This window comes from Thunnus maccoyii, chromosome 2 (genome assembly GCF_910596095.1).
Source record: "Thunnus maccoyii chromosome 2, fThuMac1.1, whole genome shotgun sequence".
Taxonomy (NCBI): domain Eukaryota; kingdom Metazoa; phylum Chordata; class Actinopteri; order Scombriformes; family Scombridae; genus Thunnus; species Thunnus maccoyii.
Window position 1 is genome coordinate 16,808,722 of NC_056534.1, and position 23,945 is coordinate 16,832,666.

Genomic DNA, 23,945 nt, shown 5'->3' on the forward strand with positions numbered 1-23,945 from the left:
CCATTAATGTGCACTGGAGATTTCAAGTTTCCACATCACACCTGTGCACGTTGCATACTGGACCATGATTGGCTTCCAGTCTAGTTGTGATGTCACAGATCACGCTCGAAAGTTCACGCCTTAAACTCAGATTTAAAGTGAGCATAGAGAAACTTTCCACTTTAAGCAGATGAATGTGAAAACAAACTGAGCATTCATCATTCAGCTCAGTGAAGCTCAAACATCCAACTGAAGGAACAAGACAAAATAAATATTTTTGAGTATATTTAACAATTTTATATCATCGCAATAGTTTTCCTGGTTGTGAGATCATTTCATTATGTGATAGTTTAATGTTTACAGTGTATCTTCTGCACAGAGTACCAGGTGTAATCAGTCTATTTTATTGATCTCCACCCGGGTGAAGACAATATGAAGCAATTCTGTTGTAAATTTTAAACCGTTACTATAACAGACTAAATAAAGTCCTTTGATACTTTCTCTCTCTCTGCTCTGCATAAAAGTACCTCATCTCTTTTCTTCGACTAACAACCACAAATCATTTGGCAACTGAGCAATCCTTTGACCTTAAAAAAGATCCAAACCAGGTCAAAACACTCTGCTCAAATTGAACCATGTTTCCATTTATTCAAACACAGTTTTTGCATTATTATTAGTGCAAAAAGATCAATATCCTTAGAGTAATTGATTCTAGTTAATATAGATTCAGGAGGTGGAGGATTATAACTCCAGCACCTGTGCAATATCATTCAGTCAAGTACAACATCAACAACCACTTTGGCACAGTGAGCTCTCTTTTAAGCCTCACAGAGGTAGTGGCGGACATATAGTGAGGTGATAGATAATGAGGTGTGAGATAATCATGTTATTGTATCCAGCACCTGCAGAAAATTTGATCATCATTGCATAGTTTAGTGTATTTGCTCCTGAGAATTATGTGAGATCATTTAAAATGTGATTATACATGGAGTGTACACATTATTTCTGTGGTTATGATTTAAAATCTCTCCAGTACATCTTGGTCTAATTCTGTCTCTTTACTCTCAGTTCTTCTTCACATTGACAGACGGGACGGTCAGTGTTTTCTTCTGAGCTAAATGGAAAGCAATCTTCTTCTCGTAGTAGGCACATTCATTCACAAAGAAAGGGTAGAGTTCTTCACCCTCGTGCTTCACCGTCTCCCCATAAAATGACTGGAATAAGGGGTCGCCCGGCTGGAGAAGCTTGAAGTCATTATCCTAGAGAAAGACAGAGGATGTTATAACAGGTGAGTCACCATGCACTCGGGCAGCTTTTGAATGCAAATATGACATTTACTGTTTGGCATAATAGACTCCCGAATAGGTTCTTTGCTTCTTTGAATTCATGTTTGATAATTTATGTTGCATTGGTTAAGTGAAGACCTACAGTTTAATGTATGGATGTCTCTTGTCCTGCACTGTACCTGTAGCTCGGGATGTATGGCAGCAGTAATCTCATTGGTCGTAGGATCCCTCGGGTAGTCTACGCTCTTCACCAAACTGTATGCTTCAACCTCACCTCCTTCAAAAGTAGTTCCTGCAGGTACAGAAAGTGGTGGAAGAAGTATTCAGATACTCTACCAATACAGCAATGTAAAAATAGTCCATTACAAGTAAAAGTCCTGCATGAAAAATCCTACTTAAGTTAAAGTATATAAGTGTTAGCAGCAAAATATACTTATATAGTATTGCAGTAAAAGTAGTGGTTTGGTCTCTCTGACTGATAAATTATTATATATGACATTATTAAATTATTGATACTGAAGCATCAGTGTGTAAGCAGCATGTTACTGTTGTAGCTGCTGGAGGTGGAGCTAGTTTGAACAACTTTATATACAGTTAATTTTAGTCCATTGGTTCCTAGGGGTCGAGCCCCTCAAAGGGTCACCAGATAAATCTGAGGGGTCATGAGATAATTATTGGGAAAGGAAAGAAGAAAAAACAAAGTTCTGATACATAAATCTATTTTCAGTTTTTGGTCTTTTTCTCTAATCTGTGATTTTTGGTGAAATATTGAATCTTTTGAACATTTATTGAAATGAAACCATGTGAGAAGTTTAGAGGGAAAAATCACTATTTGATGGAGCTGTTAACAACTCACAGACATCTGAAATGTGACCCCGACTACACACTGCTTTTTGTAACTTCCAACTGAAATCACATTAAAACTCCAAAATAATGCCAAACATGTTTTTTAAATGTATTAATAGTTTTGTATTAGAATGAAGAAAAAATGTATTTAAAATATCAGAAATGCTACAAGTCTTGGACAGACACTGTGTCACCACAACAGGGATGTTTGAGCAATGACCAAAGGTTTCAGGTATATTCATCAATTAGCTATTTAACCTGATAACAGACATTAGCGGTTCACTTTTCCCTGGTGAATTTTTGTTTGGTGGCTCATTCCTTCAAAAGAAGGAGACTTTAGCAGGAAAGATAATGTGGGTTGTTGTTCAGTCTCTTGTGTTGTGTAGCAGGATGCAATCAGGCTCAGTGTGACCGTCTGCTCTGCCTGTTATCAAAGCCCACATTAACGCTTTATTAAAGATTTGATTTGCTGTATCAAGATAAGGACTCCAGCTACATAAGAAGATGGTGAAACAGAATTTAATTGAAATAATGTAACTAGGAGACACAATCAGGAAATTGAAGGATTTAGAATATAAATTTCTCCATTTTGGATTTTTTTTCTCAAATGAGAACACAGGACAAATTATTTACAGAGTGAATATGTATGCTGCACTAGACAAAAAAGGATATTTAATTTCAGTCAGACGTTGAAGGATTCACCCAAAATAATAATTAAAATATATTTGATCACATTTCATTATTTAACTATGAATATATAGTTTTGTTTTAATGTGGCCAGACTTTGAGAAATCCACTTTTTAGATTTGTGCTGTTACCTCCATCGCATTGAGAGCTGATATCTCAGACCCTCGTCAAATAAGACCAAAACTATTTGTAATTGAGAAAATATATTATTTTTGTTTTTTGGGGTTGTTTCTCACCAGAATTGAATTTTTGAAGCCACTCTATTGTGAGGTCTACCGCTTCCTTCACAATGTTATAGATATCAGCTCTGAGCACTCCAGTGGGTTGAGGGCCAACTTCGATCGCTGCAGAGAACAAGAGAAACAGCTCCAATATTTATTGTTTCAATTCTTTCTTACTTAGTTTCATGCAGATACGGACAGAAATACACTCACACACACACACACACACACACACACATACACTTACCAAAGCCATGTTTGCCCACTGATTCTAGGGAGTAAGCTTCAGAAATTGGTATATCCAGCTGGATTGCTCTCACGGGTGCAGACGTCATCTTGCTCTGAAAACCAAACAAGTCAAATTTAAAAAAGCAACCCTCTCATTCTTACACACAATGATTTTACAACAGCTTTATCCTGGAAGATAGTGAGGTGCATATTAATTTAAGATTCAGATTCAGACCATGATTACATTTGCAACTTTGGTTCTGGAGCATATAAACAACATACAATAAAATAATGACAAAAATAATGACAGAATAATGATGCCTTGCAGGACTAAAGTGTAATAAAAAACTTAACGGAAGCAGATCTTCAAAAAAAGCACCTAATTTACATTTAGCTTTCCGACTATAAAAACAAAATCAATATAGATGGATGATTAAATAGTACTTTGACAAATACTTTTTCATAATGTTTGCATTCTTACATTAAAGTCATTAAAAAAGCTACAGACCCTTTGATTCCTATCAAAGCTTTTTATACTGTATGTATCTTCTCGTGGTGTTGACTTTAAAGTTATAAATAACATGTCTGTAATTCATTCATTTTATTTATTTATTTTCGTGTTTTCAGATACTTTAAATTCCTGTGAATTCAACAAATACATCACACGCCTTTTTTAATTCAATCTCCATGTGGCATTTTTAAAAAATGCAGCATTTTCTGTAAAGTTAAATATAAATTAAGTGGAAGATTTACATTATGAGACCTGTATGTCCAGTATTTTGTTTCTCATAATGGATATTTGGCACCATAACAGTCAACATCAGAACCTTTCAGGTCATGCAGTCACTTTTTTTGTATTTGTGTGGATGACTCCATAAAGCTCTTACCTGCATATATTTAAAAATGTGCAGGGTGATCCAGTCTACGGAGTAAAAGATGAGGCATAGGCCCATGTTGGCAGTGGTGTTGTGAATGTCACAGACCAGATCCACGGCCTCTTGGCTTCCTTTGGGCCCGAGCAGAGTGTTCAGCTCCTGGGCTCGCTTCAACTCAAGGGGTGTGGAGTCTGTTATTGGGGCACTGGAGGCCAAAAGATGTGAGAAAGTTTTCTGACACATGCATTCAGTTTTTTAGCAATTTTACTTTCCTGCTACAATGCAGAGCTGCTGACTCAAAATGTTACGATGCAATTTTTTTCTCAACTCACCTCAGCAAGGCATTTGTGAAACAACGGTTGAGATCTGTTTCTATGTATCTTCTGCAAGCATCGACAGCCAATGGGTTTGATAGGACGGCAGTTACAGAAACAGATCCAGCCTTATCCACCTTCTGTTTCTGCATTTCTCTCACTATGTACACCCCCGACATCTCATTTCCATGGGTGCCACCACAAACGGCAACACGGGATAATGGTGGGAGATAAACGTGCTCCATCTGTCAGCAGGCAAAAAAAAAGAGTTAGCTGTTAGAAGAGTGTTGTTCTTTGGTATACTGTATACCCTCTGTGCAACTTCTGAGTAAGCCAACTCCTTTAAAAGTAAAGATAAACACTGACAGTCTGCTGGAAACCTCTTTGAAATGTAAACACGTTTTACATAAACCAGTCAGTAGACAGTAATGTGTGACTGGATGGTGATGAAATCAGGTTCAGCCTGTGGGCAGAAACTGGGGTGAAAAGTACAAAAGTCTCATCAGAGGACAGTCAGTGAGTCATTTCACATAATAAGTGACTGACCCAGAGGAGATCTCAGCGGATCTCTAGATAAACATAGTATCCAGATGTAAATATAACATTAGAATTTATGCAGGCACTGTTAAAATGTTTGATGTTTGAACATTGTCTGTGAATGATTTCATAGAAGCCCTCCTGAACACCAAAAAACTGTTGTTGTCTGTTTACTCTTCCTGTTGTCAATACGTTCAGTAAATGAGGTTATAAACAGATAACAGCTAGTCTGACTTTTGTTGTTTGTTTGCTAATAGAAGTAATAAATCCTAAGTGTTTCTGAAGGTTATGTAAATCTCAAGATAATCATTGACAGGGATGAAAGTCTCAAAAACCGTCTTTTGAACACTTAAAGGTTATTTCTTCCAAGCTACATGGTTGTATGTAACTGACATTATATCTAAAGTGACAAAATGGGAACAAACAGCTGCTGGAATGACAAATAGACACAAAACTCTCCTCCTACAGTCTCACTGTGTATGTATGTATAAAAAAGCATTAAAGTGTTAAACAATGTCTGTGATATTTAAGTTTTAGATTTCTATTTTCATGGTTTTGGTTGGTTTATAATTAAATTGTGAATTGCATCATGAATCCCAGTTCTTGAATTTAAGTTGAGTTTAAAGTGAAACAGTAAGCAAAATAAATTTAATGTTCTGATTTAAATGGAGGGAATTACAGTTGACACAGTTATTGATGCAGTTTAAATGATGCGGTTTAAACTATTAAATTACATACATCTAACTGTGTTTTGTAAAGCAAACACATCAAACCTGTTAAACACCTTAAACATACATAAACTATTCTTCAACCATTTGATTCTGGGAGAAAAATAAAGGATTCTTATTGACACTACATTTATACCACTGTTGCAATACTGTGAGAGTTCTTGTCCTAATTAGTGTGATATTAGTTTGTTTTATGGGTATTTTGAGAGCCCTGTTTGTTCTGTGACTTTAAGAGAAGAAAAGGGGTGAAAGAAGGGTGAGGTAACAGTCGACTGAGCAAATTTAAATTTATGGCAAAAACAGGTCAAACCAGAAAACACAGAGAGGTACACAAAGTATCAGTGCACACAAGCTGTAGGGAAGAGTATGCAGTATTTTCCTGAAACCGGAAACCATCAAGCAGTTTTCAGTTATTACAACTTCTCTGTTTATGATTCATACAAGTTAACAAAGTGTTTTTTGTCAGCTCAATTTTTAAAGCTTGGAAGCTTTCAAAGTGATAAAACATGATCTTTTAATAGTTTTCTTTTTTAATAGGAGAAGAGTAAAGAGAAACCAGATTTAAATCCTCTCTTTTCATAGTTTTAGCCAGGAATCTGACTGCTACATGGACATGTTGTGGTTGTGAAAGGACCTCTTACTGCTCAGTGTCTTAAGGTCAACACTAAAAACCACATGGGATACAGCTGCTGTTAGAGGCCCCAACATATTGAGAAAATTACCTCACTGTCCTCTCTGAAGTCTCTCTCTAAAACTCCCTTTTATACAACTGCAATTAAGATTTTACACATGGGTTGCATCTAATACACAAGCAGTATTACCATATTTATACATCAGATTCATAATGTGGACAGATTCACACTGATTCTGTATGTTATTTTCATAAATACAGTCTGCTTTTCAGTACCAAAAAACTGCACTGCCTGAACACTCCAGTGTTGTTGCGCCTGTCATACACACTGATATATTACCAAGTAAACAGTCAGATCTTTATTTTACAACATCAGCTGTCAAAGCTCATAAACTGCTATATACTGTCAGCATTCATTTAATTGAAAATGTAACATAGATACCTGGAAACCAGTGGTAGAATGTAACATTTCATTTAAGTACATCTACTCGAGTACTGTACTTACTGTAAGTATAATTTTATGGTACTTGTACTTAACTTAAGTAATTTCATTTTATGCCACTTGATACTTCCACTCCTCTACATTTCAGAGGGAAATATTGTACTTTTTACTCCAGTTATCACAGTTATTTGACAGCTTTAGTTACTTTTCAGATTCAAATTTAACATAAAATAACATAATGATGAGCTTATAAATTACACCGCATTATTAAAGATTAAACCAGTGGTTCCCAAACTTTTTGGCTTGTGGGCCCTTTACAAAAATCAGTTTGTATTTGTGTCTCTGTCATGTTCCAGATGTCTTTGAGTTGTTTGCAGTTACACCATAGAGACATGTCACCTCACGTGGTTTCAAATAAATAACTGTTTGAGGCCCAAAGAGGTTAAACTCACAAAAATGCAAAGATTAAAGAAAAGTTCTGAAATATTAATCCAAATGTATGTAGCAGAACTATATATTTTTTTCTTTTCTACTCAATCAATCATCTCAAGGCCCTTGAGATTTATCTGGTTATGCTTACAAAGCAACTAGCTCGACCTCCAGCAGCTACAACTATAAAATGCTGCCTATGCATGACTCATCAGTTTTAACAATGTACTTTGTTAAATTTATTTAGTATATCAGTACTTTTACTTTAGTACTTTAAGTGAATTTAGCTGGTACTTTTACTTAAGTTGGATTTTAAATGCATGACTTTTACTTGTGATGAGGTATTTGTACATTGTGGTATTGATACTTTTTACTAAAGTAAAGGAGTGCTTCTTCATTCTGCACTGCTGAAAACATTACATTTCTGATAAACAAAGTGCTGAGTGTAGAGCACACACCTGTCTACCAGCTCTGCACAGCTCAGGTTATGCAACAGCACAGTGAGAGAAACATAAACATGTAAATGAATTCAACCATCAAAAAGTGCATGAAACATAAGTATTCTACAAGTTCAAGTCTACAAGCTCAGCAACATATTTACCTCCATATACTTTACTCGTCTTACCTTTCTGCCAAAGCTCAGCCCTGTTCGGCACTCTCTGAACTTCAGTAACCTTTGAACTTAGAGGGAAGCCTTATCAGGACAGTAGTGCAGTATTAATAACCTGCAAGCAAAGCAATCTACATTAGACACTCCTGTAAAGCTACTTTCCAGTCAGAGCTGTCAGCCATTCACATGCACAGGCATGAATGAACGCAGAGACGAGCAGATACAGATACAGGCTGTCCCAATCTACAGCCCGTCCCTCTTGCTTTGTGTTACTTTCTCTTTCCTGTGGGCCTCCTCCTCTTTCTGTTGCTTCAGCTCAAATTTCAAGCAGTTAAGTAACAGGAACTCGCTCTCTGAAATTATATTAATAATAACAAAGTCCATATTCACAGAAATGTGAGATAGTTTCATTTAACACAGGCAGGTTTTAATTGAAGAGTATTTGAAGCTAGGTGCCTGTAAATTCTTGCACCACTTCATGCACCATCATGACTGATTCACACACTGATATGCAAAGTTAAGAGTGTTTAGATTGTAAGCAGCATCCTACAAGTGAATTGATTTTCTTCTTCCTGACTTTATATTTATAATATATTTATATAGGCCTACATCTGTTTATATTCTGTTTTATTTCTTGGTGCTCAATAATATAATTTTAGTTACTGCTGCAAAGGTTGATGTGGAACTACATATTTTCACCTGACATTTATCTGATTAAATCAAAATATTTTCTTTAACTCCTTGTCTGTTATGATCTATTAAGTGTTAAAGCATTAATTACCTTAAATAGCCACATCTTTCATTTCTTTTCCTCCATAAAACCCTTCCGGTCTCTCCGGTCTCTTCTTCTCTCTCTCTCTCCTAAGCTCCATTTAAACATGTAATCCTGTTGGATCAGTCACTTCATCGTAAGCTGCTTGTGTCACTCTGTCTCTCGTTCTCTCTCTCAGTCCAGTTCAGTTTGATTTCAGTTTATTTCATTTTACCTCAACTAAACGAGCTTCAATATTGCCAAAATGAGAAGAACTGGAAGGATACATTTCCTGTTTTTGTTCAGCTCTCTGCCTTTTTCTCTCTTTTGACCTGTTACCCCTTAAGTTAAATATATCATAAAGTATAATAAATGCTTACAGGTGTTCTGACAAAGATTAAACAACATTGTACAATCATTTATTTTAGAGGAGCAACCAGAAGTTCAGTCTAGTGGTTAGTTAAAGCCTAACTTCTGTGTAAAAGTTTTATTTTGTGCACCGGATGTGTTCATATATCTCTGTAAGTCACTTTACTCACAAACGCAGACACACAACTTTGCCTTCATGTTTGCTGCCAGAAGATGGCAGAAAAGCTTTCAAGCTCATCAATAAATGTCCAGGTTTTCACCAGTGGAGATATTACAACATCAACAGAGGAGAAACTAATGATGTGGCAAATTATTTATAACAGTTCCTTTGCATATTGCTGTGTTCTTTCTGGATAATTTATCTTTGATTCCTTGTGAGGAATAAGAGGGAGAAATAAACTGGAAGACACATTTTGAGCAGGACAAGTGTTGTCTCTGAGAGCCACATCCACTTCAAAAAAGAGCAGGATGCAAAATGTATTTCTCAAGACAAAAAAATCATTTTGTGAGCCAAAGTTCCTTCATTATTATTCTATGCATCATGTTTGTAGTTCCTCTAACTAAACTATCAATTTGTAACTTGTGCTGAGTTCCTGGTGTTATTGACAACTGCATACCAGATATAATGGAAATCAATTTGGCCCATTGATTTCAATGCATTCATAGTTTGCTTAGTTGCTAAAAATGGTATCAGCATTAACTCCAGGATCAGGTTCACACACTGAGCCTGGATCACACAGCATGTTGATTATTGTTTGTGATCATAGCATCTTTTAATTTAAAATAAATGTTTGCTCTGATCAATGTTTGTTAAGACTGATCCATGTCATTTTGATATTACCACTAGGGGGCGCCAAAGTTGGAATTTAATAATTCTGCACATGAACTGGACATTTAAAGGACCAGTGTGTAGAATTTAGTGGCATCTGGTGCAGTGCCTGTATAAAACAGACAGGCAGATTGCTCAGAGAGAACAATATATATATGTATCAACAACCATCATAGCAAGATGTTAACGTATTTCTTCTCAAAGATGATTACTTATGTAATTAATGACATCTGAAAAAAAACCAGATTATTATTATTTCAGGAAAGTTACAGTTAATTTGCATATTGTGTAAAATGAAAATATACAGTTTTCTTAAATACAAATTGCACATTTGGCTATAAGTTTATCACTGATAATAATTCATATACTTTAGAGGCCTAATTTGTGAATCCTTCCTCAATACTAATTATCACAGGTTTCCAGATGTACAAGAATTGATCCAATATAGAACAGCATTAAAAAATAAGTTCATATTTGTTTATCCTTTTATCACTTTTGTTGAACAATGGCACAACCTGATCACAAATAAGCAAGAAGAGGCATCACTTGAGATTTTTCTTGAACTTCACATGCAGACCAGCGGCCAAAAGGGCATTTGATATCTTTTTTTCATGGAAGTTCATGTAGTTTGTCACAGATAAGAAGAGGTCAAAAGTCCAGAAAGACTGGTAGTATAAAGAACAACTTTATTGTGAGACCAGGTTGTTCTTTGTAGCTTCATACTCTTCAGACTTTGTCCCTTTCTGGATGCACCTTGGAAGCAGGTAAATGTGCCACTAATCCCTCCTCTGTTTCTCACAAATAACACGTTTAAAATACAGAGCGACCTTTTTTTTTTTTTACTAGTTCAGACATATCAATACACAACCTTGTAAAAAAAAACAAAAAAACAGCAATGTTGTAGAATCACCGTCATTTCATATTATTGTTTAGATGAAAGACTTTTGTCATTATGGAATTTAACAGTAAAATTGAATTTAAGTGTGTTTCCTGCTAACAAAATCTTTCAATCAGCCGTTTTGTAGAATCGTCATCATCTGACTTAATTAAAAAACACCGGTCACTTTTGTGGTATTATAGATTTACTCGTAATATTCCATTTTTAAAGTATTTTACTAACACAACCTTGTAATAATACCTTCATGTTGTATGATCACTAGCAGATTTGAAGGTAAAATTAATTTCTTGTTGTGTTTTTACTAACAAAGCCTTATACTAAAAGGAAGAAGGGACACCTGCACCCTGTCCTCACCTGCTTAATAAAGATCCTTTAATATATAAGGTTTCAGTCAAACACCTTCTTCAAGTATATGCTGACAAATGGAATAAACATCTTTATATATAAAAGGCAAGATTCATAGTAACCAATTATCACAAACATTTCATTAGTGGCAACAGGCTCCACCTTGTGGCTCAGAGTGAATTCCTCCTACAGTTGGTCACAGAGCATCATTTGATCTCAGTCAGATATAGATCTGTATGATACATCTTAAAAATATTAAAAACATTAATGAAAAAATATTAAAATCACATTTGTCAACTCAATAGCAATCTGAGTCAGTCACTCATATTATCAATAAACACTAACAAACATATAGAGAAATATAGAAAAAAGTAAGTAAATTACATAAATTTATGACATAACAGCCATTATCTGCACTCAACAATATTCTTAAAAAAATTTTAAAATGCGTGTAAAATGATGTGAAATTTTTAGCGCACATTGTATGTAAATTTACATTTTCATTTCCACTGAACAGGAATATATTATGTCATGAAAATGTGGCTTCTTATCTGATGTGAAACTGTCAGAAAAATCTGACATATACAGTAACTATCAGGAGCTTTGTGTCTGAGTTTCAGCTCAGTCTGTCAGTTCCAAACTGTTGTAGAAGCATCGACACAGTTAGTGATCTTATTAAGGACATGAAATGATGTAAAACATCTTTACAAGTTTACTTTTCTGCACCGGTGTATCAAACTCTTCATGTCAGTCAGTTTCACTTCTATTTGCCTTACACAGATTAAACTACGTGACACACGGACACCAGATGAAGAGACGCTCATCTTTCCAGCTGTTACACCCAGTGTGATTAAATGATGCCTGAATTATTCATATGAAATAGAGGAAAAATGATTTTGAATGCAGCTAATCATATTAACAGCCATCTCTTAATAGCCTGTGACCTTTTTAGCACAAGAAACAGGAAGTGTTTAAATAGGGCTTGAGTGGTGACATTTGAGGAAGGGAGTAGCCCAAAAAGAGCGCTCTGGGTAATGAGGTCTTGCTGAGAGGAAACAGACTTTTTAGCCCGGGATCCAGGTCCAGCCCTCAGGATGTCTTTTACTACCTTTTTTCACTATTGTTTCCTGCTAGCCTGTACCTTGGATCATCACAAGTTAATAACGAGCACCTTCAACTTGAGGCCGTTTGGTCTCAGGAGGCCAAAAACCCTGTTTTGTGTCTGGCAAAATGATGTAAATGCAAATATGAAGGTACTACAATTACACAAATAGTCATACGAGTATGAAATTTGGCAGGAGTATCCTGAAACAAAGGGGGAAAGTAGCAAAATAAGATTCTGGGGCTTGCTGCTGTTCTATTTAAAAATTTACAAACATGTATTAAAGACACACAGCAAGTTTCCATCATGTATGTTTTCTACAAACTACAAAAAAGAAGGAACACTGGTGAGTTTTGACTCTGAAACAATGCATGCTGGGTAATCTGCTAGTCCGCTGATCATGTTTCTTTAAAAACTAATTTGATGTATTTTATTTAATAAATTAAGTGAAACTCTAAGCAGTTCATTCAACTCATAATTTCAAGTCAAAAAACTCATAAATATGAGTTCTGAAATGATATTAAAAGAAAAACTAGAAATTTCAGATTGAATTAACTTTTTTAAAATTATATATTTAAGTTAATGATAAATTATGAGTTGACTCCACTAAATTCTGTATGATGTTTGTGTGATGTGTAACTGTGAGCTTTTTATTCATATTTATTATTTACCAAACTGACTCAACTCAGGTAAAGAAATGTTGTGTTTTAGCCCATAATCATGTTTTGGAGGATGTGCATTTTCAGACTTTCAAACATAATATTAATGTTTTTATTCATTTTCAAATTGATTCAAATTTTTTGTGTTGTTTCATGTTTTTTGAGCATGTACGTTCGTTCTTGACCTGCAGAATCTCTTTTTATTAAATCTTTTAATGCATCTGAATAATTTCTAGTTAAATGTGATTGAAATTTAGATCTCACAATCTTATCATGTTGGAGAAATGGATTATTTTACTAAAACATTTTCTTTCTGTGAATTGCAAACTTGACTTTTTAGCCCAGATCATCTGCACCACTGTCACAGCTTTAACCCTTAACATCTGTCATGAGTCAGATCAGCCTGCAGACTGAAAACACACTCTGGATATTCTGCAGAAAACATTTTGTGTGTGGAACGTGAGGAGATGTTTCTCATTTTTTTTCTTTTAACCTATATGTTACATTGAGAAACACTGAAAGACTTCTCCATCACTTTATAACCTTTACACTTGATCTGTTTTACCGAGCTTATGGTTACATAAAACACACCAACCATAAAACCCTGAAGCTACAAGCTTTGGTATTGATGGCACCACCATTAAGGATTAACTGTATCACGCTCACACTGATCTAAGGCTTCAAACAGCTCTAATGCATCCCTTTCTGAATGAAATGACTTGGACATTTATCAGAGAGTTGACATAAGTATTTGAGAGTAGCAAATGTAGGTTACACTGGGAAGAAGAAATGACCAGAACAAACATCTGTCGATCAGGTTTGGATCATTAAAACATCTCATGTTGAAGGAGAAAGTTTAATGCACTTAATGTAAATTGCTTTGCCAAATTGATCCATGTCACATAATATAAATTTGTAAGCAAATATATCATAAACTTACTTCATGCACTCAGAAAAAGAATGGATTTTGCTTTAAAATACCCTGCAGGCATTATTCATTCAACAGCTTTGTTGGATTTATGTAATTAGGACTTGTTCTAGAATAAAAATAAAAAGGCGTATTTACTGGATTTGGATGTTTTTTTTTACTCTCCCTGTGAGTGACATCATTGACTGGCTGTACCAGCATCTCTCTCTCTCTCTCTCTCTCTCTCTCTCTCTCTCCCTCTCTCTCTCTCTCTCTGTCTCACTGGTCACATGTTTACTTGCGCGTATGTTGCGCATCAGAGGTGCCAAAGTGGTTTATGCCGTCTGTCAGCAGCAGCTTGCAACAGATGCGACTGAGGATATTGGAGGAATGGCCTCTGAACGGGATGGATCCAACTCAACCAGAAATCTGACCCACCAGTTTGTGCAGCCGGCGTGGCGCGTCGCTCTGTGGTCGGTGGCGTACAGCACCGTGCTCGTTGTGGCTGTTTTCGGGAACTTGATCGTGATTTGGATCATTCTGGCGCACAAGCGGATGAGAACTGTGACCAACTATTTCCTGCTCAACTTGGCTTTCTCTGATGTTTCGATGGCTGCTTTCAACACGCTCATCAACTTCATCTACGCGGCGCACGGAGAGTGGTACTTTGGGGAAGTGTACTGCAGGTTTCACAACTTCTTCCCGGTGACTGCGGTGTTCGCCAGCATCTACTCTATGACAGCTATAGCTACTGACAGGTAGAGGCTGAGTGGGGAAAATGGGATCACACAGTTCGGATAGAATTTAGAGATACTTGTTTATTTGTTACAATTATTTTCTTTTCCCCTAAAATTCCCACCATGGATTCACACTATGAATTCAAATGCAATTAACTTTTCATAAAAAAAATGGTTAATTAACACAGATATTTAATTGGGTCAGTTTACTTTTACTTATTTAAGTTAAGTTAATCATTTATAATCATTTCAAAGCTTGTTGCAATGCTCTGAATGAAAATTTAAGGATTTGTGACCTTTTGTGCAGCCTATCAACTGTACATACACAGTGCATGTAAAAACAAATTTTGTATTCTTCTTCTTTGCTTTAGATGTCAGTGTGTTTACCTTAAATTCTGTCAAGTATTCAGTTTTAAAACTATGACAAATTTTAAAGACATCCTTTAAAAATTTTGCCAGTCATTAATTTGACTTTAATCTTTAATGAAAAGTGTAGATCATAGTTTGCGCGAGCACTTACTGATACTTACCAAACTGTCACTGCAGAGGTACAGCATCATCACCAATAGGTCTTTTCACTGCTGTGTTTTTTAAAGGTGGTGTGACGGGTTGTCGAATCGCTTCTTTGAACAGCTTTAAATTTGTCTTTAAACAGATATTCATCAGAGCATTATGACTCAAGAAACCAACTGTGAGGATAATGGCAGGATTGCATTAAACCCAGCGTACTGAAATGTATGCACAAATGTAGTGTGTGCATTAACCAGCTTAACTCACAGTTCAAGGCGATGTTGTGACCTCTGACCTGTAGGTACATGGCCATCATCCATCCACTGAAGCCTCGTCTGTCGGCGAAGGCCACTGTGGGAGTTATTGTGTGTATCTGGAGTCTGGCCGTGGCTCTGGCCTTCCCTCTCTGCTATTTCTCCACCACCCGAGCTCTGCCCGGCCGGACTCTCTGCTACGTGGCCTGGCCCCGCATGGCCGATGACCCCTTTAAGTGAGTGCACACACGACACACAGCTACACACAAACAACAGACACTCACAGATCTCCTTATTATCATCATTCTCCTGGGAAATGTTGGCTATAATCTTGTTTTTTGTATTTGCTTCGCTACATACATGCAGGTATCACATCATAGTAACAGTTCTGGTCTACGTGCTGCCTTTAGTGGTGATGGGCATCACTTATACAATCGTAGGGGTGACACTGTGGGGAGGGGAGGTCCCAGGAGACTCATCTGATAAGTATCATGGACAGCTCCAGGCTAAAAGGAAGGTAAAAATGATTTTTTAATGCATTCACACTCAATAGTTACACTTTCCACATTTATTTTGTTTGTGTCTTCGGAAGAAAACCATATTACAGCTCATGATAGTTTTCCTGAAAGTCAAATTAATTGTATAGCCCAATATAACAAATCACAAATTTGCCTCAGGGGCCTTTAAAATCTCTACAGCAATACAACATCCCCTTTAACAGGGACAAAAATGAAGAAAAAAAACTCAGGAAGAGCAACAGAGGAAGTATTCCTCTTCCAGGACGGATGGACATGCAACAGATGTTGTGTGGACAGAATAGATCAGATAACAAAAGAAATACAGACTGGAAAAACAGGATGGCAAAATTATAGATGGATAACATGATGACATGCATGAAAAATCTGATCAGGAAGATGTCAAGCAACTTCCAGAAGCAGCCAAACAGACAGGACCTCCATCACCATAAATGCAACAGAAAGAGCAACAGACTTGCAGATAAAATATTACTGCTGTACTTACCTTGCAGCCTACCAAGACAGTTTTTTAAAGGCATGGAAAGGTAGCTTTTGTTAATTACACCCTGAAACTACGGAATAGTCTGCCTGAGGTTTAATCTGTCGACACTTTTAAACAAACACGTCATCTTAACATTGCTTTCTACTAAAGTTTTTTTTTTTATCTGGTCCTATCTTCTTTCTTTAAATTAGACTTTTTGATATTTCATTGTCCATGTTTTACTGTTTTATTGTAAATGCTATGATTCTTCGCCTTTAAGTACTTTATGATGCATTTTATTATTATATATTTACGCATCTTATGCTACAGTATAGAAATAAAGTTGATTATTATTACTACTACTTCTGTAAAGCCAATTTCTGCTGATACACAGCTGCAATTACCATATAAGGAGATCACAGACTGAATTCAGGTTCAAGGCTCTCTACTGGAAAGCATTCACACTGAGAGCCTGTAGTATGTTTTATGTACCTTATCGTCTGTGTGTCTCTGTGTGTTCGTTTCACCTGGCTGCAAGAAAAATTTCCCCTCTCAGACAATAAAGTTAAAAGTTGAAGTTTAAAGTTTAAGTTTAGAAAAAGTTAAGAAGGAAAAAGCAGAAATATTACAGAAAAGACTAACTTCAGCAAGCCGGTTCCCCTTCTGCACAAAATAAAGACAAGAATAAAACAAAAACCATAACCCAGAAAACAACCATCAGCTCTGTTACTGTTATATCTTACCTTGCATTCCTAACAACATCAATTTAACAAAGTACAAAGTACACTGATGTTGTGATGTACTCATACAGTTTAGCCTCATGCAAACATGGCCAATGATTCACTTGCAACTGCAGCCTAGAAGAAGAGGAGGAAAACATAAATTTCAGAGTGCAGAGACACTTGTTTGACATCATCAGCTTAACAGCACACTGAGTGGTTTCCAGCAGCTACTCAGAGGGTTGGGTTAAACAGGGATTAAGGTCATTGCAGATGTCATGACGAGCATCTATCAGGACAGCTGCAGGATTAACAGCAAAGAATACAATTTATCGATAAACATCACAAATACTGCAGGTTGACATGTCGGATTATTCAGAGAGAAGACACAGAGGTTAGGCTGCGGAAGTATTCAGATAAAGGATGAAATTTTAAAAAAAGGAATCATGAAAATTATTGCCTAATATGTGGATCAGCAACTTTTTTGTCATTGACCAAACTGCACTGATCAGTTTCATCTTAATTAAGCTCATATTTATCCCGTTAACTGAGTATAATGAAGTAAACAGCAATATAAACTGCAAAACAGTAACTTGAAAATAGATTTGTATTTTTGGTACCACAAACACACCTATTCAGCACACGGAGACAGAGACAGGTGGAGGCTCGCTCTTTACAATCTTTTAAAGAGCTTCATTGAAAAAAATTCATCAAAGGCTCAGATGGTTGGCAAAAATGGAGCCGTGGAAGATAAAAGAGATTTATAAATGTCAGGAAACAAAGCTACAAAACAATGTCTGGTCTGATTCAAAGGCCCGCGCTGACAAGATGCCATCTGGGGTGGAGATAAGAGGAAGTCGCTCTCATCTCTCTCGCGTCTCTCAGATGAACTTCTGCTGATGGTATAATAGCCGCCTCCTTTTAACCCCCCCCACCCCACTCCCCCCCACAGCTCTGCATTGTGCTGTAATGCGCTGATGAGTTCTGTGGCGCTCCCATCCGTCCTACCTGGAACATGTTGGGTCTGTTGCGTCATCACTGACCTTTCCCTCGCTTCATACAGCTGCCATTTTGGGCTCGATGAATGGAAAAGACTGAAGGGAAACAGACAACGCACTTTCTCCTACAGAGACAATGTGCATATAAAAGAGCTGCCATGGCTTCAAACATCCAAAATCACATTGATTTTCACATTTATCACATGACTTTGCAGTTCCTGTCAGCTCTGTGGAGCTTTTTAGCAAATTTCAGCTCATTGTTTTCGGCCCCTCAATTTTACTGTTTTGGTTCAGTCTCACTGCTTTTGTCAATTTTGTTTCCTGCAGCGACAGGCCGTGCTGTTTTTGGCAAAGAAGCTCTGAGTTAGCGACTATAGCTGGTGAAAATAGTTGAGCATTTAGGAGCTAAAGGGCCAAATATTTGTGTTAAGAGTTGGTGGAGACCAAAAATGGTGATAAAAGGAGAGTGAATATTAGACTAACATTCTTCAAGTGGCCTGACACACAACTCCAAATGAATGATAATGTTATTCCATGCCCTTTGGTTGTATAAATAGGCAACTGTTTGCTAACATCTTCATCATATCAACTTTATAGGATGATTACCCTGCAAGTCACAAAAACAACTTTGCGATATACAAGAAGTCTTTTTTTTCCCCATGCCATACAGACATTGAACACAGAATGACTGCATCAGGGAACACTTGTTATTTTATAAAACTTGCTTTCTGGTATTATTTATATAACCTATCCATGCTACCTGCCCATTTGCACCACTGTATGTTGTATATTTTGCATGTTTTTAATGGTGAGTTGTGCTATGCGTAGTGGATTTACTTTTGGTGTACTTTGAGAGAAGCCAAAGACAAATTTCCACTGAGGTGGACAATCAAGTCAATTACCCTACCAGTACTGCCACCCACTTATTCTACAGTAAAATATGGACAACAAATATCAGACACCACAATGGTGTTAAGTGTTAAGGAGCATGTGGACCCAAATGCAGAGACCGAAATGCAAGGTTGAAGAAAACCTTCTTAATTCTGAAGGCTGGTCAGGAAAAAAACAGATGCTGGCTTGGCTGAGCAGAACTGACTACAAAAACATGACTAAACAGGCTGAACATAGAAGAGCAAACTCAATGGAACAGAACAAAACAGAGGATCCAACCAAGACTGAGCAGAAAACCAGAACTTAAAAACTAATTGAACTAACATGGAGATCAGGTGCAAGAAGGGAGATGGGTGGAGAAGCTCAGAAGAGGGGAGTGAGGTGATGAAACAGGAGAATAGACAGGGAGCCGATCGGCTGGGGGAAATACAGGGAGCAGGGTAGGACTGACGAAACTATATGCAGGGCAGGTGTGGAGAGAAAAACAGACTGGGGAGGAGTGCAGGACCACAGGAGGGAAACACAGAGCAAACCAAAACCCAGAAAACACAATACCACTTAATCACAACCCAGCATAAATCAAACTGTCTCAGAATTACACAAACTTAAGTACACAACACTACAAGCTAACTAATAATGTAAGACAGTCCTTCAGAGATACAACTCAATGCAGCCTTCTCCAACACAGTCCAGTCTTAACATAACATATTATAACATAACTTCTCCACCAGCTGGGGGCTTCTGCAAATGTTTCCTGAGTGCATCTGGACAGTTATAGAGTAGATATGAGCCTATTACAAGCAAAAACATGTAGCTGCAGATCAGGACAAGCAGCTGCTGCAGCCTGTTGCACCATCTGTGTGTAAGTTCAAACTTAATTACAACACAAATTATTACTAAGTTGTGATTTATGCTTTACTAAACTAAAAGCTTAAGTTAAAAAGATAGTTTACAACATAGCTCTGAGTAACAGCTAAATATTTACAAACATATCCCTAGGGTAGGTATAAATCATAAAATGTCACTGAACTCACTGATGGTAAAACAGCAGTTTCCTGCCACGGCATCATTTTTTTCATTGATTGCTGCCATTTTATTAAGCTTTTTTTTAGTTCTATAGACCTAATTTATTGATATGATATTTCAATAGCTTACTACAATGTGCTACAACACCAAGTGGCAACCCACTGCAGAAATTTATGTTTTTATGGATACAGAGTTAGCCATTATCACTGATATTGGTCACTGAGCAGCACAATCCCTTATGTTGTAGGAAGGAGCAGTTATCCATATAGATAGCTACAGGCTTACCATTCAGTCTCATATTCTTCAATCTGTGATGTTATCCAGCAGCTATTGTAGCATCATTATCTAGCATTAGCTTTATTGCTACTTAGCTAGCTAGCTGCTACAAATGAAATGTCTAACGCTTTTAATGTTAACATAAGACAACATACCTTTATATTGGGCTTTATTTTTATTTTTATTATGAAATAAAATGTGAATATCTGCCTCTTGACATCTCCTCATGGACTCAGGCTGCGATGTGCATCAAACAGTATCCCACCTTTCACTTTCAGTGCTCACAGTACGGGTGCAGGGCTGAAAAATTGTGAGGAACAGGAGTGCAAAGTTTTCTTTCTTTCTTTTTTTTCTTTATTTGTTCATTTTTTACCTCAGTAAAGAAAATGAGGGCAGAATTTTTTTTTTTTTTCCATTGAGGGTGACCAGTGCCCACCAGACAATTGGCGACCTAGGCAACCACCTATATGGCCAGTGCCTTTAGCCGGCCTTGCATTCAGCATCACAGTAACGTTGTTCTTGTCTGCTGGATAAGTGTTATATTTCTCCTGCATATTACATAGTTGTGCCTTAATTTTTTGATAATGAAAAATTTGGTCAGTTTCTTAGTCATATACACACAGACAGTGGTGCCCTCTAACCTACAAACAGTATGAATATGATTGCGGTTCATTTCATGCAACGATTCGTTGATTAATTAGCTATTCAACTATTTTAGTAATTTTTTATGCAAAATTGCCAAATATTTGCTGGTTGCAGCTTCTTAAATGTGATGATTTGAAACTTTTCTGTAATAGTAAACTGAATTTCTTCAGATGTTGAACTGTTGATCAGACAAAACGAGGAATTGAAGATGTCACCATAGACTCTAAAACATTATAACAGCCATTTTCATTATTTTCTGACATTTTATAGACAAAATGATTTATCGATTAATTGAGAAAATAATCAGCAGATAGCATTAAAGCATTTATGAGCTTTTAATGCAGTTTTATGTGCATTGAGTAGGAACAGAGACAATCATTAAAAAAAGGTTACCACAGATTGTTTCTGAAAGCAGGAGACCTGTTGTTATCCAGAATCTATAAAAGTAGGGGTTCTCCAAAAAAGGGAGAGAGGGATATTTGCTGTTCAAGCTTTTGGTTTTACATCATCAGGAGCAGGTAGAGATGTCAGAAAACAACTGCTAATACGAAGAGATGCAGCTGATAACCCAGTTGCACCAGTTAGACTGATGATGTCACAGGCTAAACTGTTTGTCAACACATACCTACACCAAATACAATAAACATCATGTCAACAACTTCAGTTCCTTAAAACCTTTTAGACCACTGCAGGGTTGCAACCCACAATTATTTTCATTATCGATCAATCTGTTGATTATTTTCTCAATTCATCGATTAATCGTTTGATCTATAAAATGTAAGAAAAATGAAAAATGTTGATCACAGTCCATAAACAAAATAGATTTTGTTTATTATCATAGAAGACTAAATAAACCAGAAAATATTCACATTTGAGAAGCTGGAATCAGAGAATTTTGACATTTTTTCTTTAAAAAAATCACTCAAAATGAATAATCAATTATCAAAATAGTTGGCGAATAATTTTCAATCGATCAATTAATCGACTAATCGTTCCAGCTCTAGACGACCGTTAAGAGAAGTTTGTATCTGCAACTGTGAAAATGCTTCTTTGAGAAGAGGGATGTACCAGTGTTTAGTTCATCAATTATTTCAGTGTTTCAACTTTTTTTTTGTATAGTTTTCATCTGGAAATGCAATATTCAGAATGTTTCTGGATTCCTTATCTTGGTATTTTAACGTCTGCTGGCATGAATTAAGATTGATCATTGACTTGACCTTTTAAATGATATTATGTTCAGTTTTGAATATGGTGACCCCCACCAGATACAGTGGAGAAGCTCAGGTGTTACTAATAACATTGACAATGTTATTCAAGTGTCCCAGTAAGTCATGACAGTGTGACAATGAGCCAACATGCACAATACCAGGACCCTGAAACTGAAGCAGCTAAATGGCTAAATCATTAATTTTAGCTGTGCATTTCCTACTGTGACATGTTAAAATGTCTCCCTATTTGTGTTTTTGTCCTGCTGATGATTCTTTTTTGCATTTTTCTTTTTTCTCCTGCAGGTGGTGAAGATGATGATCATCGTAGTGGTGACCTTCGCCCTCTGCTGGCTGCCCTATCACGTCTACTTCATTGTGACAGGCCTCAACAAGCATCTGAGCAAGTGGAAATACATCCAGCAAGTTTACCTGTCGGTGCTGTGGCTGGCCATGAGCTCCACCATGTACAACCCCATCATCTACTGTTGCCTCAACAGCAGGTGGGTAAAAGTAACACCACCTCACAAACACACATGTAAGTGATATGTATGTACACAACAGCATAATGACATGTCGGGGGCTGATTTTGGGTGCAGGTTCCGGGCTGGATTCAAGCAAGTTTTCCGCTGGTGTCCGTTTGTCCAGGTGTCGAGTTATGATGAGCTGGAGCTCCAAAACACAAGACTCCATCCGGGTCACCAGAGCAGCATGTGCACCCTCTCTCGGGTCGACACCAGCGTCAGCGAAGACGCCAGCTCTCGTGATAACAGGTCAAGGTTCAAATCTGAACCCATTAATGAAGACAGTTAATTGTCTCCATTAGGTACAGTTTTTTTGACACATATTTTTGAGTTGCAAAATGCATTTGAAAAGAGTTTCTGTTCACTCATAGTGCTCTTGACTTTTACGCCAACAATCTGCACAGTTTACTTGAGCTCATTGTCTCTTTTTTGTCTCTGCAGTTGTGTGAGGTTTCACTTTATCAAAATTATTAAAATTCAATTTAATATTAAAGGTTTTGACATATATTTGAAAACTTGTGTATCATGCTGTTATAATTACAGCAAACAAAACAAAATATCTGACCCCGGGAGAAAATTTACTGTGATAAAAATACCATACTCGTGGTTTACTTACTTAGCTATTCCCGCCACTTTCAGCCATATTCCATGGCATTCTTCGGCAGGTGGTGAAGATTTCGTCACCTGACGACAAGTGGTAGATAATTTTTGATATTAATGGTTTTTAATCATATGAAAGTATGATTAGAGAGAGAGTTCATTTGTTTTTAGTCATAAAATCCTGCTGTTCATTTGTATTTTAACAAATTCTTACACATTTTGGTTACTATCCAAAAGTGCTCAAGAGAGGATTTACTTGTGTAAGTAGGTTAAATGAATTGAGGCAAGTTTCCTTGAAAAATCTGAAAAAAAAGAAAAAAGATTGATGTCTAGTTTGAGATGGTGAATACATATGTGGGTTTTAATTGTTGGAATTACATGAACATTTTCAGTGTTTCATTAACATCTTAAGTCTTTAAAAAGATCAATTTGTTTAAGAAGACATTTTAATTATAACCTGCTTTCCCTGCTCACATTGAACTTTCTGGAGTTTAATTTATTTCGACTATATCATCATTTGTTATCGTTACTTCTGTTGTAAAACATAGTTTATGCAGTGGGACAGGATATTTTCAAAAAAGGTTATGACTACATTATATTCATATATTCATATTTATATTATATTTATCATATAACATCTTTGTTAAAACAACAAATATACACACACACACACACACACACATATATATAAATATATATATATATATATATATATGTTGTTTTAACAAAGATGTTATATGATAAATATAATATAAATATAAATATATGAATATAATATAGGCATAACCTTTTTTTTTAAAATACCCTGGTCCACTTGTTATATTATACTTTTTTCAGTTACCACAAGAAAGATATTTTCTGAGCATGGTGAATGATATACTTTAAGCTGCT

General features: G+C 36.4%; 2 protein-coding genes across 5 annotated transcripts; one reads left to right on the top strand and one right to left on the bottom strand.

Moving 5' to 3' along the window:
- Positions 1 to 324: 324 nt before the first annotated feature.
- Positions 325 to 15,287, bottom strand: LOC121888083 (N-acyl-aromatic-L-amino acid amidohydrolase (carboxylate-forming) B-like). Of its 2 annotated transcripts, XM_042399383.1 has the most exons (8): positions 15,188 to 15,261; positions 7,829 to 7,928; positions 4,455 to 4,681; positions 4,135 to 4,327; positions 3,267 to 3,360; positions 3,035 to 3,142; positions 1,445 to 1,557; positions 325 to 1,238 (listed from the first exon to the last, which is right to left on the bottom strand). In XM_042399383.1, exons 3-8 carry the CDS (start codon positions 4,679 to 4,681, stop codon positions 1,044 to 1,046), a joined length of 930 nt encoding a protein of 309 aa, XP_042255317.1. In that variant the 5' UTR covers positions 7,829 to 7,928; positions 15,188 to 15,261; the 3' UTR covers positions 325 to 1,043. The 2 variants fall into 2 exon arrangements, with proteins under 2 accessions (XP_042255317.1, XP_042255306.1); XM_042399372.1 differs by lacking the exon at positions 7,829 to 7,928 and having other exon boundaries at positions 15,216 to 15,287.
- Positions 13,909 to 23,637, top strand: tacr3l (tachykinin receptor 3-like). Of its 3 annotated transcripts, none has more exons than XM_042399342.1 (5): positions 13,909 to 14,431; positions 15,222 to 15,410; positions 15,541 to 15,691; positions 22,237 to 22,433; positions 22,530 to 23,637. In XM_042399342.1, exons 1-5 carry the CDS (start codon positions 13,980 to 13,982, stop codon positions 22,741 to 22,743), a joined length of 1,203 nt encoding a protein of 400 aa, XP_042255276.1. In that variant the 5' UTR covers positions 13,909 to 13,979; the 3' UTR covers positions 22,744 to 23,637. The 3 variants fall into 3 exon arrangements, with proteins under 3 accessions (XP_042255276.1, XP_042255284.1, XP_042255293.1); XM_042399350.1 differs by having other exon boundaries at positions 22,579 to 23,637; XM_042399359.1 differs by having other exon boundaries at positions 15,222 to 15,402; positions 15,518 to 15,691.
- Positions 23,638 to 23,945: the final 308 nt, after the last annotated feature.

Coding starts and splice junctions, on each gene's coding strand:
- tacr3l (XM_042399359.1), top strand. CDS start 13,980: ATGTTGCGCATCAGAGGTGCCAAAGTGGTTTATGCCGTCTGTCAGCAG. Junction 14,432..15,221: donor ACAGCTATAGCTACTGACAG/GTAGAGGCTGAG, acceptor TCTGACCTGTAG/GTACATGGCCATCATCCATC. Junction 22,434..22,529: donor TACTGTTGCCTCAACAGCAG/GTGGGTAAAAGT, acceptor TTTTGGGTGCAG/GTTCCGGGCTGGATTCAAGC.
- LOC121888083 (XM_042399372.1), bottom strand. CDS start 15,236: ATGATGGCCATGTACCTACAG. Junction 4,328..4,454: donor TTCACAAATGCCTTGCTGAG/GTGAGTTGAGAA, acceptor TTTGGCCTCCAG/TGCCCCAATAACAGACTCCA. Junction 3,143..3,266: donor AGTGGGCAAACATGGCTTTG/GTAAGTGTATGT, acceptor TGTTCTCTGCAG/CGATCGAAGTTGGCCCTCAA.